Raw genomic sequence first — 20,098 nt, 5'->3', positions numbered from 1 at the left:
ATGCCACCAGTGTATTGTTGACAGAGTAAACGGTGTAAAAATTGTTTAAATCAAGTTGACATCAAATTTCGCTTCAGTTCACTAAATAAATTCACTTAAAAGTTTTAAACTTCTGTAAATCTTCATGTTGTCAAGACTGTTACACTTTCGGAAGAGTGCACTGCTGTACTTAACTGTATTTTTTAACAAAGACAACCGCCAAATTTACTTGAACATACCTATTTTCATACGCAAACACCGTAAAATTACTCTTATTTAAAAATCTTTATATATTTACAATGTAATGACATACATGTCAGACGTTATCTTGCTGACTCAATAGAACTTCAGTCTCATGTACATGACCCAAATCTTTAGAGTTGGAAAGCTGTCTTTATACACAAATGAACTTCACAACTAAGGTCACGGGGGCTCTATGACTACAGAGAAACGGAGAGTTTCAGAAGAAAACTAGAACGATCGATGATCCGGTTAGTAAATCCTACAAAGGTATTTGCACGTGTATGCATCTCTGCATATAGTTGCCTAAGGTGCAAAAACTGCAGAAAAAAACAATACATTCTTATAACAAAATAAAATATTCTGAGTAAATACAATGTTCAAAAGAGTACATAAAAAAACTTGTACGAACACAAAGTTTACGGAGTGCAGTGCCGTTGAGTTCCCAAGTTCAAACATCTGCTCCTCAGTCATTGCATAAAAAATGGTAGAAATGTAAATGTGCAAACACTGTCCGTAACACCAGGACACCAAAATACCTCAAGTACCAATTTAAAGTTCTTTTCCCTCCAGTTCAACTTTATTGTCCATTGGTTTTAAGAAGCAAAAGAGGGGTTATGATACAGACTTGGACTGCAGCACTGGCATTTGGTGGAGTTTGGTTGTCTGTGTGTCAACCACTTCAGTCTCTCCTTGGATAGTGGTGGACATCACTTCCTTTTTTGGCGGGTTGCTAGCAACAAATTCTGTAATGGTGAACAGAAACTGCATGCAGCCCACTTTGATGCAGCTGCTGTGGTGGAGCAATGCTGTTCCCTCCCATCCCGCTCCGCTGCCCCCTATCAGACTGGAGCTGCTGGCTTTGCAGTTACAGGGAGACTTGGGACCTCCTTGAGCCTGGCTGCTCATCCTACTGCCTGCAGGTATCACCTTCACCACTTCGGTGCACACCTCCCCCAGTGGCTTCCTCGACCTATTTCCTTCTGCAGATTTACCAAAGTTATGAAATGAGTTACAGTGCGTTATGACATCACAAACGGCATTACAACAGCAAAACTTTGTGGTGATACTCACTAATGCGGTTTTGTATTTTGGACGCAAGCGTGCTGGGTGAAGAGACGTTCGGTTTGTCGGAGAAGTCGCACGAGTACAGCACGTTATCTACGGTCGTCCCGTGCTCGCTGTAGTTGAGAAGCTCATAATGCTTCGTGTTCTGTTGAAAGATTCAATTACATTTAGCTTAAACAACACTCATTTCTCTTAATCTGGTAAATCTAGACAGTTAAAATGGCTTTCAAGGATCATGGAATTATGCATAATTACTCTTCATTGTTGCACACAGTTATTACATTTCTTACTGGAATCAACTCACTTCATCATAAAAGATGCAGGCATGTTTCCCAGAAACATAATTGCAATGACCATAGTTTGTAAGGCACACATCCATTTCAGCACCTGAAAGACAAGACCGATTAGGTTTCCAAACTCATGCATATTCAACAATCTCCTTATCGCTGTAGTAAACCATACCTGTTCCTATGTACAGAGTTCTATAGCACATGTTGACAGCCACCCCCTTCCCTGTTAAAGGACACAGTACTGCTCGAGCTTGCACTTCCCTTTTCTGTACTGAATAAGAGCACAAATAAAGAGGCCATTAGCGTAGCTACAGTAAAACAGCACAGCATGATGTGTGGTCTGAAATGAGCTGGATCAGTGAGCTGTGCAAGAGTGTAGGAGTGCTGAGCTCTTACTGTCTGTGTGAGAGGAGGGTTTGGACAGAGCGGCAGTGACGGAAGGAGGGATCCCACATTTACTGGAGGGATGAAGCGATTTGGGGGAATAGAGCTGCTGGATCCTCTGCCAGGCCAGGAGTCTGATCAATTCCCCATCCAGCTTATTCATCTCCACTTCTGCAAGAAACACAGAGCGAATAATTATCACACATACTTGGTTGTTTTTATTTCACGGTTTTCTAAATGTTTTGCAACGTACAGTTTGCAAAATAAAAGCAGCTTGCTCAATTCTAACCAACAAAGGTGCCAATGTTGTCTGTTTTTGAAGGGATAGTTCACCCAAAAATAACAACGCTATCATAATTTACTCACCATCAAGTTGATTCAAACTTGTATACATTTCTTTGTTCTGATGAACACAAAAGAAGATATTTTGAAGAATGCGGAAAGCCAAACTAAAGAATGGGGCACCATTCACTACCATGGTAGTTTTCTCCTACTATGGGAGTCAATAGTGCCCCAGAACTGTTTAGTTCCAAACATCTTTCTTTGTGTCTAGCAAAACAACGCAATTTTTACAGGTTTGGAACAACTTGAGTGTGAGTAAATGATAGAATTTTCATTTTTGGGTTAACTTTCCCGTTCATTTGTTCAATTCTGACATCCATTCTGAAACACCTGAACCCAACCAAATGAGAAAACACATTTAACATACCTCCATCACCTTGAACCACATTCTTGATGTAGTTATATAAGCTGCCTATAGAAGTGGGGAGCGCTGAGCCTTTTCCAGCAGACATCCCATCAGGGCTCACTTTGTTTTCTGAGAACATGAGCAGATTTAGATGAGATGACATGAACCTTCGATTTAGATTGAATTTATAAAACAGCTGGTTTGACTATAGTTTCATAAGGTCAAATACCTTTAGTTTGAGATGTCAAGCTACTGTTAGGCCCTGAAGAATTCCCTATAGTCGAATCATGATGAAGCCCGGTTAAATCTGAAGCGGGGCTGGCAGTTGTATCTTTCTGCATACAGGAGCTATTGGGACTATTACTCTCAGTTTTTATGTCTACATGGTTGGGCAGGGCTGTTTTTGAGAGCGTTGGAGTTTGTAATCTAGAGGGATCCTTGGGCTCGTGTTGTGTTTTGGTTTCAAGCGTCATGCAGGTTTTATCTTCACACACCACTGGCCCATTCACTCCAAGAGCCTTTTCCACAGGACCGCCAGCATCACCCAGACAGCTTTCAGGCTGTTCAGGTGTCTGAGAGGGCAGCACAGGGGCCCCTTGGGGGCCATCCGGTGTTCCGCTGGACTGGAGGCTGCTAGCGGGTAGTGCAGCATTCTGAGAGCTGAGGTCCTGTGTCTCCATACACTCCTGTGTCTTTACATCCACTTTATCTATTTGCTCCGAGTCCAAGAGGGATGATGACGGCGACATCTGCTTAGCAGACAAATGTTTCATAATACTGCACTGAAGTGCAATGACATGACGGAGCCACTGTGGGAGGGAAAAATGGAGAAGGCTTTTGCAATCATGATACTTTTTGTCAGCTCAGACAAAAGTTGAGAGTTTTGGATAAAAAAATCCCAAAAGTTTTGCTCAGGGGTAACTAGATTACTTCCTAAAATAGAGCCTAACATAAAACCTCCACTAATCCGGCAAATTCAGTGTTTTTATAAAACTCTGTCATCATTTACTCACCCTTATGTAATTTCTAACCTGTATGACTTTCATTCTTCTGCAGAACACAAAAGATGTTTTGAAGAACATTGGTTACCGAACAACAACAGCACCGATTGACTTGTATTGGTTTCGTGTCCGTACAATAAAAGTGAATAGGTACCGCAATGTTACGGTTACCAACATTCTTTTAAATATCTTCTTTTGTGTTAAGAAAGAAAGTCAGGTTTGAAATGACAAGAGACAAAAATGATGACAGAATTTTCATTTTTGACTATCCCTAGTGTTTGTGGTATTATTTCAATCTTAAGTAAAGGCCATTTTCCATAAAAAAAATCTAAATGTTTACCTCCTCTTGTTCGTCTTGACTAGTTAATTGCTGGGTAGGTGAACACTGTCCTGGCACCATGAAGCCATTCGGGAGCATCTCTCCATTTCGAAGGCTTACTTGGTCCATCAGCATAGGGGGGTTTTGATAGTGACTTTTAATGGCGTTGGGGACCTATAAACACATCACAATGACAGACAATTTACTCACAGCTGTTGTGTATTTGCGAAGGGACTTTCTAAAAAGTTGTGATGATTCATGTCATGTTGCTGTATGGGACTCGACCTTCAGCTTCTTCTTCTTGATGTGGCGAGCACCTCTGCGGTTGGGGTGGTTTTGCCGGTGAACCCACTGCAGGAAGTCCACTTTTACAGCGTGTTGGGATAGTCGGTCTTGAAATTGATCAAAGAGCTGGCAACGCGTGCTGAGGGTCATATTCTTTTGGTTTAGCTGGAATGGCAATAATTTTGCTTAAATTGGGATTCTACTTAATCATTTCATTACACTTGGATTAAAATGAAAAATGAGTCTTACCACCATGTGCTCTACGTGGTTGGGACACATCCATCTCCCAGTGGGCATGGCAGTGAGAGGGGGGTCTAGGCAGTCCATGTGGAACAGGAGCATGCAGTAATCACACTGGATCAGAGGAGCTACCCTACAGCTCCTGTGAAGGAAGAGGAACTTGATGTTCAACAATCACAAGGATAAATGGTTTGTCAAATCATGGACAGTGTTTTGATGTCAAACCTTATTTCACTATTCGAATGTTTTAGTGCGATTCTTACTTGCCACAGGTGAAGCACACTTTAACTGGCAGAGGGACCAGCCCACTGGGATCCAGTTCGTGTTGTGGCCTCTTGACATTCTTGCCTATCGCCTCCTCCTTCCTCCTGCGCTTACTGCTGCCTGTAGACACATGCACAGAAAGAGTTATTAAACACATAAAAATAACGTAACCACCACACCTTTTTATCCTCAAATGTGCACTGTGCGTACCTGGCAGTGAAGTGGTACAGGTGAGTTCGCTGGGCAATTGGAACTGCGTGGGATTTCTCTCCATGGCTGCAGCGATCAAAAGCTGGAAAGGTTTCTTCAGGTGAGGCGTGGCGCTCTCGGGCTCGGAGCCCTGCACCTCCTCTTCGACGTCCATTAGGTCCTCGTCCACATCATTGTGTTCTGACGGCGTGGGCGTGTCGGTTGAGGCATTTGAGGTGGGTGTTCCTGGACGGCTACTCGCGCGGCGTTCCATAAGACGAACCTGTGCAACGGCCAGCCTCACACCTCCTGACGCAGCAGAAGGAAGGCCATCCAGACGCAGCGTGCCCAGCTCCAACTCCGTTGCAGGGGAGGAGGAACGTTTGGAGATTTGCCGCTCTAACGTACCATTCACTTGCTCCGCCTTCTGCTCACGCTTCTAAAGAGCAGAACCACAAACTATAACTTCTTCACTTCAACAAAATGACTTCTCTGGTACATAAGCAAATGTTTCAACAGTCCAGTGATGTACAAATAAACAAGCAAAAACCTCTAAAGAAATATCAGAGACCATTCCCAAATTTTCATTTAATCATCATTTCTAGATGTATTGTGGTCATTCCAGTCCAGTGTCTGTTGAATTTCAACAAAATGACAGAAGTCATCCTACAGCAATGCGAAAGACTGACAGCATGACAAGACACATGAAAACTGTGATAAAATCCAGGTTATTACATAATAAATCATTTTGAACTTTTCCTAAATACATGTACAATATTACTGTTGTATTGCCCAAAAATGAATATGAACTTGTTTTCTTAGCAGTTGAAAAAAATACAGTGCATCTTTTCTGTTATTTTGACCTGTTTCTCCAGTTTTCTTTTTTTGAAAACAAATGCAAATACTTTTATTTGAAATTTGGGAGAAATATTGTTAGTAGTTCACAGAATAAAACAAAAACAATCGTTTTACCAAACACATACCTATGAATAGCAAATTCGGAAGAACTAAAAATAATTTTGAAAGTATTTGTTTCTTAATTTTTTCTGCAGCTGTATACAAACTAAGTTAAAGAAAAATATGCTTATCCAACCTTCTTGCGCACACTGCAGCGATGACACATCCAGTCACCAGGGGGCAGCATTTCTCTGCTCAATGGCGGATCGCTGGGAAGAGTTTTTAAAAAGAGAATTTAAAAAACCTTACAACATGACGTCTCTTTCTACACATATTTTTTATATTTAAATCTAACAAAACCTTTTTTGGTCTTTACTCTTTTTGTAATCTCTCAGGATTTCTTCACTGTGCTAGATGCAAGGAAAATCATAACACTACCATGATCTATGAATATATCACATACCTAATCTACAAGTTAAAACAAGTTTAACCACAGGGATTCATTAAAACATTAAGGCTATCACATAGTTCAGTTGTGAAAAAAAAAAACAATGCGTTTTCTATTGAAATATAATTCTGGGGTAAAACCGTAGACAAGCTCTTCATCAGCTAAGAGAGTCTGATACATTTAACATAATGCACAATGAAAAGCATCTCCCTCGGAAGAGAGATAATGATACTGCACTTCCTCTTCAGGGCTAAGCACAGGACAATAGCAGTAAGAACTGACTGCCAGGAAACAAATATACAACTCTAACAGAAATAAAACAAAATGACAATACCAATAACAAACAAACAAACAAACAAACAAGAAATGCTAAGAACAAATCAGTGGCTTCAGAATGAGATAAACAACTTTCTTGTGTTATTGCAAACTCGAGTAACTAGGCAGACAATAATCTTTGGGTTCTTGGGGATTAACCTTTGCATTCTTTACGGTAAATGTGCAATACTACTTTAATTCAAGAAAAAGTTGCAGGATGTATCCAAATATTCTCAAGAATGACGCAAATTTTCAAGCCCTTTCCAATGCCTGTAAATGTTGCGTGAGGAAGTGGCGATACTCGCGTGCGTGACAAAACATGCCACGTTTGCAGCCATGCAACTACAGCGATTCTATGCAATAAACTTTGAGCACAACAAACCTACCAACACTGCAGATGAAAAGCAGCCGGACAGTGATCGCAGCAAAGGAGATCTCCTCCTTCACGACAGCTATCGCAGGTATCGTGGTTTGTGGCTCGACCTCCTCTCCGGGTCTCCCTCTCTGCTTTCCGTCTTTTCTCTCCATCCTCAGAGCGCGGAGGAGCAAGCAGCTGTTGAATTTGCTGAAACAGGTTGAAAAACACATTTTAGAATACGTGTCACTACGAGAGAGTTACATTTATGAGCTCCTCGTGTGCCAAAACTACTACATCAACATTCACGAGCAAATGAGTTTAATTTCAAAATGAGTATTAGCATATTGCTTCAGTGATTCAACTTTGAGAACGTCATTACAATTCCTTGCATGTCAAATCAAGACAATGCATTGAATTCCACCACGACTACTTTTCAGATCATCTGACTTAGACAGGATTAATAAATAAAGGCAATTTTCTCGTCGTTTCCTGTTTCCAGTCAGGCACATTTCTGAAACAGGCTGGGAAAGGCCCACTAGAGTTGGCGCTGATTCCAGAACTGCACAAACTCGCCAGATTTTCGTTCTGCAGCTTGCATCCATTCCGACACACTCCCATGAATCACAATGAAACATTTATACTCCTCCACATGCCCTCACAAGCTATATAAAGCAGTGATATGTGGCAAAGCTGAAGGGCAGACAGGCTTACCTCCATTAGGCCCCCAGACGTGTCCAAATCGTAGAGAATCTTTGGGGTCTCCATTTTGTCCCACATTCACACCGCTAACGTGCAGCATCAACACACGATCCGTCAACAGTGCACGAATTTCTCCGTTCAGATAAGGTGTACTTGATGCCTTTGTGTCGTGTTAAGAAAATGAAACGACAGTGGACGAAAGTCTAACAAATGAAGGCAGTAGTGGGGTTGGCTGTTTGGTCTTAAGCTAGCCAGCGGCTATCAGTATCAACAAACAAAAGCGCACGGGTAACGTTAGCTGGAGATCTGATTTACACCAGGAGCTGGTGTATCGCTCAAAGCTCCGGTTTAAGTGCAAATATCGCTACTATTTTGAATGCAGGTTGCTGTCTGGTGCAGTATTAAAGCTTTTCCGTTGAATGCAAAGGCCTTAGCTCGCTAGCCTAGTAGCATCCTCTGCTTCAGCAGCAGCCGCCTGCAAAGATGCGTGTAAAAATCCGCAGCTGTCTGTCCCCATCGCATAGCGGCTCACGAAGCGCGTTGCGTCTCAATGTAAGTGTATGCTGGTTCGCTCGTAGGCTGTTAGTTCCTCATGTGCAAAAACACTCGTGGGTCGTGTCCAGATGACAGCAGCGTAGAGCAAAAGTGTTGTTATGAAAAGCCATTGCTAGAAGCTATGCTAACTGGCTGGCGTTTACCCTCTCGACTCAAGCGGGATGGAATGAAGTTTGCGCACGCGCACTGAGAAAAGTAGGGTGAAGGCGCCTCCTAGCGTTAGTCTATCGGAATGACACAAAACACCAAAACACTGCTGGTTGTTTTCAACGAGTTGAGGAAAAGCAGATAATAATAATGCGTTGAATACTTAAATAAAACAGTAGAGTTTAATGGAATATCGTTTTTAATTGAACATATGCGTTGACAATGTTGTGGTAAATAATTACAGTACAGTACAACAAAGCAAAAATATATAATCTTGAAATAGGATTATTTCAGAATGAAGACTGTCAAGAGATTAACGAATGCTGCTGTGAAAATACTGTACTAAGTATAAAGTTCAATAGGACTGTTGTACATTTAATGTTGTATAGGCTCCTAAAAGTCTGATGCTGAGATGGCGAAGTACTGCAACAAATACTCGCAATGCAAGTCTGACACGTGTCAAATGTTTTTTTTGGCAGCTTTTGCTAATTACATTGAAAGACAAGTTTTTCAAATCAGTACAGACAACATTCATATGGAGAACAGGTACATAATTGTCTTAGGTGATCCATATCATTGATGTTAACGGACAGTGTCAAATAATGAACAATGATCTATTCTATAATAGATAAACCTCATATATACAGACATGTAAGCCATATCTAATACAAATTGTATGTACATTCTAAGATATTTATAGATTACGACTGTGTGCTGAATTGTTATTTTGTTCCTTAATGTGTATAAAAACCATACAAAAATAAACTGAAACCAAAAAAATCAGAGCCAATTGATCAGCGAAGGGTGGATGATTTACAAGAACTTCCTGTACATGTAGTTGAACTTTTGGCTTATTCATTCAAAGCTGATGTTTAGAGCAGGTAAACACCACTTACCCAACAATCTGACACTGTGCACACAGACTGCTCCGAATGAAGAATAATGTAAGTTTGAGACAACCCTAAAAAAGGGAACTACTAACCATTGGATACAGATCAATGTACATGTTCCCATGAACAGCACTACATGTGTTTCAAGGGTTGATACAGATCGCCGATTTTGTAATTAAGACTTTTTTCATGTGTACTGGAATATAAAATAATACAAAATGAATAAACTGTAACCCATACAAGAATAGCCATGTTTCACTGTTTTTATTTAGTCCTGCATGGAATTTAGGTGCAGGTGTGATTACCATACATTTGCTGCAAATTCATATTTTCCCAAAGTCCAAACCGTATTTTATATTCCAAGTGCTTCAAATTATTTGGGGTTATTTTGATTACGATAACAAGAGTGCAACAATTTTTGAAGTAAATAAATTAATCTATCAGTTTAGAGAGACACCAGTCACCTCAAAGACTTGACTTGCCCATTTCCATTCATTTTTAACTACTTACTGAATTTGGCTCAGATACGAGTAAAAACTGTACAAGCAATTCTGTTAGGCCATGGCTGTTGAAGCTCTACAAAAATAATATCACGTCATCCACACTCTTCGCTTGTGGATGTCCTCAGAAGCAAGACGGTATTTACAGCAGATGGGAAAGGATGAGAAGGTAAGAAGATTAAGAGCAGAGGTGGCTACACAAGATGTGAGAGGAATTCTTCCACAAGGCAGAGAAAGGCTTGCGGTCCTCCATGCGAAATGAGCTTTGTTTCTTTTAAATGGACACTTCGTATTCTCTTGTATCCTGTAAACCAAACAAACAAAAACACAAAGTAAAATATACATAATTTCTAAATATGACAGCAGTGTACAAACTTATGAGGAGGTTGGAACATGTAACAAATGGAGCCAGCTGAAAAGTGATCTATAAAGTAATACACAGACACTAAAGATGGAGACAGCCTATACCGATGTTTCAAACCTTCTCGGCGGCGTCCATGTGAGATGCTATTCCATTATCAACTCTCCTTACAGGTTTTTTCTTTACAACAGAATCCTAGAGAGTACTTCTGGTGGCTGGTTTGAATCATAGGTCTCTGTACAAATCAAAAATGCAACTTAAGCATGAAATTAACTAAAAGAATAATCAGCAATGAAAACATGATGACGGCTGGAGGAAATATCAACACTACTGAGTAATTTTGTTGAAAAAACAATGTGTGGTTTAAGAAGTGCAATTGTGATGTCACAACAAATGCCATAACCAAAAGTTGATGACTATGGTAAGCATTAAAATGTGACATTCTTGCATCATTTACTCACATTCATGTCATTCCAAACCTGTGTTCTTTCAAAATGTTCTTTCTTATGCAGAACACAAAAGAAGATATTTTGAAAAATGTCAGTAACCAAACAATATTGGCCCCCATTGACTTCCATTGTATAGAGAGAAAAAAAAAAAAAACTCAAAATATCTTCTTTTGTGTTCCACAAGAAAGAGTCATACACAGGTTTGGAATGAGATGTGGGTGAATAAATAACAGATATACTGTATATAGCATATATTTTGAATGAACTATCCCTTTAAGACTAGTTTTATTAAGCGTATGCCAGGTCATTCTGTGTATATTGTGAACCCTAAAACAGGTTAATACTTGCACTACAACCCTTACAAAACCATAAAATCAAATCCTCATAAGCAGATGAAGGATAAAGCAAACTTTATAATAGAGAGTCAACTTTATTTACAGATGAGAGAGCTGCTCATGAGCTTCTGTTTGCATCATCTGTACTTACTGAAATGCTTAATATGATATGAGTACATGGCTTCAGGGCATGAGTGCAGACTGAACAGTCACACATCAGCACACACACACGCACGCGCACGCACGCACGCACATACACACAGGCCTAGCCACACACTTACATACAGTCAGACACAGACTGGGCCCCAGGGGCCAGAGGCGGTTATTGAGCTGTTTAGTATATACAGGCGGTGAGTGCTGCTGGGACTGTGTTATGAGTACTATACCACAGAAAGGTCTGGAGAGACACTAGCACAGCACATTACTTTAAGAGGTGTGAATAACCTGCGGTCTGTACGCCAGAACCAGGACCTCATAGTAGCTTAGTGTTATTGACAGATGGGGCTTCAGAAATTCTCACCTCGTTGTTCTTCAGGGAAGCAGAAACAAAGAAAGAAATAGAGCAATGTAAGTGACTGAACAAGTCAAATGAAGCCAATAATATTTTACCTTTTGTCATCATTCACCCCCTTATCGAACTCATAAGATGTTTCTTTTTTTCTCAAACAAAACTATTGTGTGGCTTCATTTAAAGGTGCAGTGTATAAAATTTAGTGGCATCTAGTGGTGAGGTTGTGAATTGCAACGGCTCACTCCACCCCTCCCTTTTGAATCACTAAGATATTGTCACGTTTTCACTTCTTTGTTGAAGGAGATAACGTATTTCCAAAACGCGCTCTGTAGATTATGGGCTACCATAGAAACAACATGGTGAATTCAATGTAAGGGGACCTGCGGTGTATGAAGATAGAAACAGCTCATTCTAAGGTAATAAAACACAACGCTTCATTATGTACGGTCTTTACACACCACAAAGTTATGTATATTATATTGCATTTCTGTCATATGAGTCCAATAAATCACACACTGGACCTTTAATATAATTATATGAATAGTCCTATTACACATATGTCAAATGGGGTAGCTGCATTACAATTTTATCATTCTTTATTGTAATTTTTAAAGCATTTACACACAGAACACCTTGAACATTTACTCTCCTTTTGTCCTTTTCATTTTTGGATGAACTGTTCCTTTAAGAGGTTCAACGTGACTACTGAACAATGAGGGCAGGTGAAGCGATGATATGCCAATGAAATTAGCAATAATGAGGTTACGTATCTCACTTTCTCTTCTGCGTTCTGCCCGAGTGAAAATAAAAGCCCGTGACCGCTAATGATGAAATGAAGAGATGATGTGGGTGTGGCTCGGCGCGCCACTTCATTTCAACTCCAGAATGGCAATTTCCAGCTAATTAGATAACAGAAATGAACCCGCAATATGGTAACACAGATGGTGTTCAAAGTGCAGATGTGCAGCAGTAAGACTTTACACCTGAGTACCTCTCAGTCCTGCCACCAAAATCACCACAAATGGATGTGATACGTGTGAGAAGATTCTATTACTGGTAATGAGGAGGATAAGAATGCTTTTTTAGAAATTCTTAGGCAGCGTGCCGGGGATCAAACACTGTACTTACTGCAGTGTCGTAAGTGGGGTTTTCAAAAGCTGACTCTCCTCTGATGTGGTCGTATTGTGGTGATGCTGTCAGGGATAAGCGTAGAGATTTCCCCTGCACCCTGAAATGACAAATGCATCAACAATCATTCGTGCTTTGGTCTGAACCGGACGAGAGATATTTGAAATGATCTGCAGATTCACATTTTATGACTCATGCATGACCCCAAAATTGTCAAGAAAATGCATTTGGACACTAAAGACTAAAGATGCACAAAATGTTTCACTAGATTAGATATTAAAGTATTAAGTATCAATTTAATAAATTTAGAATGACAATTGTTTTTATATATGGTTATTATGTGTAAATGTATGAATAAGTCAGTTCAGGTGCAAACACAAAAGAAACATTGATTTTATAATACAGAACCCAATAAACCACTTTTTGTGAAACATTTTGCTTGAAAAATGGGCTTGTGCAACTGCCTTAACATTTAATTTTTAATACTGCATCAACATTCATGCATTTTTTAAGTACAGCTTAAGTTTCCAAACACATTTGAGGACCACTGTAGCAACTTACCTTGAAAAGTAGAAATATATTGACATTATGATGATAAGAATTATGGCCACTGGGATGAAAATGGAAACAGCCACACTTGCTCCCTCAATACTGAAGTCTGCACTTGCAGCTATAAAGCCAAATTAGAGAAAATACATGAACATTTTGTTTATCTGGAATGACATGTACATGGCTATCAAAGGCGGAAGTTCTTACCATCTAACCTGCGCTCATCTATATATTCCAATCTTCCAGCTGGGAGAAAAGGGAGAGCTTTAAACACATGAGAAAAGGTGGCTTGTCATACCAATTATGCAAAACAAACACCGTCTGAAGAGAAACTACAAATAAATAACTAAACACACATCACAGAAAGGCAAGTAGTTTTATAAATGATATACTATATGGAGCACACACCATAAACGTTGCATTACACGAACTCTACCTTTGCACAGCGGGGGTGGATGGCTCCATTTGGACGGGTGCCCGGGGACACAACGGAGAACAGGCTCACCTTGGAGCTGATATCCATTCAGACAGGAAAATCGCACAGTTTCTCCTGCCTGATACATGTGTTTTTCTGAGCTCTGGATGCTGTAGGCGGGAGTCCCAGGGTTCCTACATGGCTCATACGAATCAGCTGGATAACACAAATACACAGACACATCTTAATATACAAAATCATGAAAGTCACATAAAATAACAGGACACATTGTCCAAAAATAAAGGACACATTCTTAGGCAAATACTCATTAATAAACAAAAAAGTTATTTTGACTCATTTTTATCATCATTATAGATCATTATAGATTTATAGATATTATATATATGATGCAAATCATCATTTTAGGGTATGTGTATCTGTAGATTTGTACTCACACATGCATTTGGGCAGTTTCTCGCTCCACTTTGGTCCTGTGGAGTCTCGGTGATAGCAGGACAGGAGGCTGTTGCCCGACAGCGAGTAGCCTTTGTTACAGATGAACTGCACGGTAGAGCCCACGATGAGACGTGGCCCTGACATCACCCTGCGACTGTGCTCCACTGTGCCCGGGTCTGGGCATGACAGAACTGGTAAAGCCAAAACAAATATCACACAAATTATTGTTTATCTTGAATAGATAAACATGATCAGTATTGTTTGGACTTGTCCTGACTGAGACTAACAGAGATTTTGTATTGAAATGAATTTTGGTTGTTTTTAAATGGGCTAAAGTACAGTGGCGGAAAAAATTAAGAGACCATTTCAAAATTATTTTCTGTTTTTCTGAATTTACTATTTATAGGCATGTGTTTAGGAAAAATGATCATTTCATTCTGTGAACTACTAACTAACTAATATTTCTCTAAAATTTTAAATAAAAACATCTATTTGCATTTATTTTTATAAAATGACAACTGTAGAAACAGGTAAAATAACATAAAAGATGCTCTGTATTTTTATACTGAAAAGAAAACAAGTTCATATTCACTTTTAAGTATTTTAAGTATTTGTATTTAGGAAAAGTTCAAAAATTATTCTTTTTTCTGTGATAACCTTGATTTTGATCATTATCGTTATCTTGTTTCATTATGCTGTCAGTCTTTCACATTGCTGTTGAATGACTTTATGTCACTCCTGAGGTTTGATTTTGTTGAAATTCAACAAGCACTGGACTGGACTGGCCACAATACATCTAGAAATGCTGATTTAATGAAAATTTGAAATGGTCTCTTATTTTTGCTTCGTGGCTGTCAATGTGCAAAATATTTTAAAATATTTAAGTATATTCAAACCCTGTATTTAAGAAATATATTGTTGCTGTCCTTCCAAAACCTTGTCTGTCCAAATTCACAGTTTTTCATGAAATGGAAAAAACACGGTAGCCTACTTTTTAAAAGCTTAAATACTGTGTTGTCAAACTGAACAAGCATTTTTAATACTTTTTAAAGGCTTGCTTTTTGCAAAACCCAGTGACAAACATGAAGGGTGACTAATATTAATGATTTATGACAAAAATAAAAATCGCAAAATATGGCGATACCAGGTTTCAAAAGGACAGCGATGATATAATATGTCAACTAAGTTGACTTGTATTGTAGTTCTTCGTTCCACCTCTGGGTGGCAGCAACGAATTAAAGTACAAATGTTTGTGCAAAAGAGAAATGCCTTTAAATCAGAATTATTTAACATTTTTATTTGTTGTATAATGAATATTTAATGCATTTAGTGGAAACTTTTAAACAAAGCAACATCCAGTTTATTCAAGTTAAAATTTTTTTGCTTATGTTCCTGTGACCTTGATGTGGACCTCTAGCAGGAATCTGAATCCAAATGCTACAATGAATCATCTGTGATAAAGGAACTAAAAAAACACGTGATCTTACTAAATGTGTTCACTGCTTACACCATGCATGTGGTTGGTTCCACAAAATGACAAATGCTTTTGGACGGTGTGAAGCGAGTGACATTAGAGCCAGTGGGAGGAAAGAACATGTGACTTTGATCTGAGGGCAGCATACGGGCACACAGTGAAGTATAATGAAAAGATTACTACGCTCTAGCTTTCCCAGCTGCAAACCCAATTCTCTCCTCAGCAGTAGAGGTGCAGAGAAAGGGAACGGGAGAGGCGAGCGAGTTAATGATGTTTGCGTTGCGGGTGAAAGCTTTGAACCAGGTAAAGGTCCCCCTCCTTCCGGCCGGCTGTTTTTGCAAGGGACAACGCTGGGGCCCGGGGCTCAGGGTCACCGAGTCTACTGGTTTCAAGCACTGAATGTCTCTCGATGTCCTGGGAGATCGGCCTCAAACTATTACTGCAGCTGTACACATTCACACAGAGCACGTCCAGGCAACACAATAGCCAGGTGATGAGATTCAATTTCAAGCACTGGGGCGACTTTGGCTACAACAAAAGAAAGTTGCGAAGTACAGATTTCACCTCTGATGAAATGCTGGCATATCAGCTGGGTGCTGTCGGGGTCTCGTCGGGGGGTATACAGTGAAATGAAAATTCTTGCAAAACCAGTTCACCAAGGTGTCATGAGGTACGAGCAGAGGGAGAGATGCCGAGAGGCTGTGAATTGAATCAGCATCTGCTTCATCCGTGAAGTCGCACTCAAAATAAAAGTGAGTGATTACTGCACCCACAAAGAATTCTTGAATGGGACTGAGTTGGAGAGAATGGAATTTAAAAGCTCATCTAGTTTTGGAGCAGAGCATCTCTCTTGATCAATAGCCAGTGGATGCTGGTTTGGAGGATGGGATGAACATGGATTTGACAAAGAACGGGTGTTGGTGTGCGTGTGAGGTGTCACCTCTTTCACAGCTGGGCAGATCTCCACTCCAGGTCAGGTCCCACTGACACATGAGCATTTCGGTGCCCACCAATTCGAAGCCCGGGTAACATTGATAGGTCACCACCGTGCCGTGCACCAGGTCAGGGTGAGATGTTGTCTTCCAGCCGTTAGAGATCTCTGGAAGCTCTGGACACGTGTCATTGCGGGGAACCTCTGCACAGACAAACGCAAAGGCACATTTTTATGTACTTAATCAAACTTCAGGAGACTTCAGTCATAATTTATTCACCCTTATGTCATGTATATTACTCTTTTTTTTCTGTGGAACACAAAAGGAGATATTTTGAGAAAGGTCTCAGTGGTTTTGTGTCCATACAATGGAAGTCAATAAGGCCCAGTGTTGTTTGGTTACCAGTGTTCTTCAAACAAACTACTTCTTTTGTGTCCTGCAGAAGAAAGAAAGTCATACAGGTTTGAATAGACATGAGGGTAAGTAAATGAAGACAGAATCTCTTTAATGGAGTCTCTTTTAATGTATTTTACTTGTTTCATTATTAACTTTGATATAAATAAATGAGGCAATTGACAGTTAAGAACTGAAAAAACTGAATTGATCAGAAAATCTAATTTTGGAGAAAGTGATGAAAGATATTTGAGAAAAATCTGCAAATTTTAACAATTTTCACAGCACATTTTAGTATCCTGGCAAAGCTGAGCACGTTTTCAGACATTGTTGGAACTCCTTTCTGATGGTCTAAAGAGACATGACTAGGGGTCTTTTTCTCAGGTACAAATATTGAGAAGGATATTTAAAGGAACAGTTCACCCAAAAATGAAGATTCTGCCATCATTTACTTGCTCCAAATCTGTATAGATGTCTTTGTTCTGATGAACACAGAGAAAGATATTTGCAAGAATGCTTGTAACCAAACAGTTATTGACCACCATTGACTACCATAGTAGTAAATTTGTTCTGTTGAAGAATGTAGGAACGCAAACAGTTCTGAGACGCTTTTGACTACCAGTGTAATTTTTCCTACTATGGTAGTCAATGGTGGTCAAGAACTGTTTGGTTACAAGCATTCTTCCAAATACCTTTTTCTGTGTTCATCAGAACAAAGAAATTTAGACGGTGAGTAAATGAAGACAGAATTTTCATTTTTGGGTGAACTGACCCTCACAGCTTTTTAAGAGAAACAGCTGAGACATTAAAGAGATCTCATGCCTGATGCTTATGAAAAGAGAACTCAATTAGTTTAATCAGTGCAACAATAGAGAGAGAAAAGAGAGGGAGGGAGAGACAGAATGTTCGATAATGTATGCAAACAATTTCTTTGTTTCTCATCATGTCCCTGAACAAACCACAGGTGTTGTGTCTAATGACTGATAAATCAAATGGTAGGAATCAGCTCAGCTGTGATTAAAAATGTGAGTAGAGGAAAACAGACAGCTGGCAGGCTTTTCGCTGATGTCCGTTCTAAGTGCGGCAAAGCTGGGGAGGGCACGACACCCAGCAAATGCGACTAATGAGTACAAACATGCACTATAATTGTCTGTGCCGTCACAGGGCCAAACCCCCTGCACCTGCGAAAGCTGGCTTGTTTTTTTTTTACCCGCTGTGCAGCGTGAAGCAAATGCAAAACATTTCATTTCAGTTTGCATTCCAGCATCTTCGCTCTGTATGGAACTCATATTTTATCCGATCTTGTGCGCTAGTTGGCCACACAGAAAATCTATTTGAATGACCTTCCCTTCATCCCCAGGAGAGGTGAGCGGGGACTAAACCAGCTGTGTCTCTCTTCCCATAACTCTGTCTCTCTCTGGGGTTTAATCTCTTCACCACCTTTCCCAAGTCCATGATCGAATAACTAGGAGACACTGTGTGTGTGTGTTTTCACTTTTTGCGATACACTGTGGACTATGGCGATGGGTGATCCCTATGGCGTTTCAAATAAATCTCATGAGCGGCTAATTAATGAGCTTCATCCAGTAACATTTTAGAATAATGAGATGGAGGTTAGGATGCATGCTTGACGTCCTTTAAATGACTGTTCCCATGACGCACTTAAGGGCGGATTCACTCGCACGTACATTTCCTATATCTTATTTACACACTTATTTTCTAATTGACATTCAAGCTATATATTCTATCGGTGTTCCCGTCTAAGAGATGCTGAAGAAGGGACAAGAAGGGGTTGAATCGGGGGTTACCGAAAAAGTGCACCACAAATCCGTTGTTGTAGCCGTAGATGTTGGTGGCAGGGTCTGACTGGAACTGGATGGTGACATCAGCCATAGAAGTGTAGAGTTTGAATCGAGGACGGGAGCCACCGTACTGGCCCAGTACCTTTGCTGTCAGGTCATCACCATCATAGAAGGTCAGCATGTCATTCTTGCCCAAATGGAGACTGTGAGCAGATAAAACATTGCTGGTTAAATTCCAGATTAAACCTCTGTCCCTGATGTTCAGGTTTTAGTTTATAACAGTACTTCTTTTCATCTGGCCTCACTATAAGTTTTTGTCTTTTGTCCCTGCGGCGAGTATAAGAGTGATTCTGCAGCGGGGAAAGTATTGCATATAAAACTATTTTATTTGTGAAATCATTATTATAATTAACTAGAAATGCAATGTCTATTGCATAGTTTGTAGTGCTGTCAAACAATTAAATGATTTCTAAATAAATGTTTGAAAAAATATATTACATACGTATATAAATATATACAGTATAACTAATATCTCTTAAATATATACATGTATGTTTGTGTGTGTGTGTGTGTGTGTGTGTGTATATCCACACACACACATTGATTTGACAGCACTAAAAGTCTTACATTTAACACTATACAGACACTTCAAAACATTTTTTATTACTAGTTAAAAAGTTTTAGTTTTATTAAGTTATAGGTTATTAGGCATGCTGTATAGCACACTACTGTGAACAAAATAAAAGTTTATGTATGCTAGACAGCATCACACATTTTTTTCTATTGATTAATAAAATCACGCCACACAAATACAACCTTTCCATTCAATATTGGCAGGAGTTTTTCAGTCCCAACTTAACTGAAATCAATAACATTAATCAATGTTTATTTGTTCAATACATTTCAGATTACATCAAGTATGAAACAATCTTTTGAACCAGAGACTAATCAAAATGTGATGTTGTAAGCCCTGGGCAATACGACCTTCAGAACTTTTTGAAATTCCTTAAAGAAACCTGACAGCCTTACATGAAGGTGACAAAAGACCCAGGACTACAATAGAAACGTCATTAAATGAAAAGCGTTACCTTGACACGTTCGATTTCAATCATCTTCAGCGCCGTCATACTGAAATGTGCCACAAATAATTGCCCTGTATTACAAAGGCTTTTCGGTTTTCGAGTAGCCTATATCACAATACATACAAATCCTGTAACTCTGGCTGACATCTACAAGAACCAGACGTCTGGCCAATCACTGGCGAAGGGAAAGTGTGATTCAGTCAGGCAGGGAGGTGGCACACACAGTCTATCTTGTCCCTAATTAATCACAAGTGGGCAGTAATGGAAGTCATTACTGAGGACAGAGAAATAATTCATCATCTCTGTTCTGCTGTAGCAAGATACAGAAGGCTTACATTCAGGCAAAATGAAGACAGGATGTTTAAATGATGGCCCGGACGCGCACACGCATATGCATGCACGCATACGCTCGAAGACAGCCGTTCATTGCAGTGCAGGCACACCTTAGGACATGT

At 39.8% G+C, this 20,098-nt stretch overlaps 2 protein-coding genes across 6 annotated transcripts in view; both read right to left on the bottom strand.

Moving 5' to 3' along the window:
- Window positions 1-98: 98 nt before the first annotated feature.
- Window positions 99-8,400, bottom strand: phf12b (PHD finger protein 12b). The gene is made up of 15 exons (XM_057350280.1): window positions 7,677-8,400; window positions 6,994-7,172; window positions 6,041-6,113; window positions 4,969-5,386; window positions 4,758-4,878; window positions 4,504-4,636; window positions 4,255-4,419; window positions 3,991-4,143; window positions 2,879-3,458; window positions 2,671-2,778; window positions 1,974-2,132; window positions 1,750-1,848; window positions 1,592-1,674; window positions 1,294-1,432; window positions 99-1,202 (listed from the first exon to the last, which is right to left on the bottom strand). The coding sequence occupies exons 1-15, from the start codon at window positions 7,740-7,742 to the stop codon at window positions 835-837; spliced, it is 2,844 nt and encodes a 947-aa protein (XP_057206263.1). The 5' UTR covers window positions 7,743-8,400; the 3' UTR covers window positions 99-834.
- Window positions 8,401-9,764: 1,364 nt separating this feature from the next.
- Window positions 9,765-20,098, bottom strand: part of sez6b (seizure related 6 homolog b) — a 160,787-nt gene continuing 150,453 nt past the window's right edge. The window contains exons 10-19 of one of the 5 annotated variants that reach the window (XR_008964231.1): window positions 18,568-18,764; window positions 16,375-16,569; window positions 13,960-14,151; window positions 13,526-13,720; window positions 13,297-13,353; window positions 13,102-13,210; window positions 12,541-12,640; window positions 11,422-11,430; window positions 10,225-10,352; window positions 9,765-10,060 (exon numbers count right to left, since the gene is read on the bottom strand). Coding sequence is in view for 4 of the 5 variants with exons in the window: in XM_057350276.1 (XP_057206259.1) it covers window positions 10,275-10,352; window positions 11,422-11,430; window positions 12,541-12,640; window positions 13,102-13,210; window positions 13,297-13,353; window positions 13,526-13,720; window positions 13,960-14,151; window positions 16,375-16,569; window positions 18,568-18,764 (1,132 nt within the window). In the remaining variant the exon portion in view is untranslated. Of the gene's footprint in view, window positions 10,061-10,224; window positions 10,353-11,345; window positions 11,431-12,540; window positions 12,641-13,101; window positions 13,211-13,296; window positions 13,354-13,525; window positions 13,721-13,959; window positions 14,152-16,374; window positions 16,570-18,567; window positions 18,765-20,098 lie in introns of all 5 variants that reach the window. The other 4 variants (XM_057350276.1, XM_057350277.1, XM_057350278.1 and 1 more) reach the window with 4 other exon arrangements.

Source organism: Triplophysa rosa, linkage group LG14 (assembly GCF_024868665.1).
Source record: "Triplophysa rosa linkage group LG14, Trosa_1v2, whole genome shotgun sequence".
NCBI lineage: Eukaryota > Metazoa > Chordata > Actinopteri > Cypriniformes > Nemacheilidae > Triplophysa > Triplophysa rosa.
The sequence above is the reverse complement of the archived record's forward strand: the minus strand, read 5'-3'. Positions and strand labels throughout refer to the sequence as shown.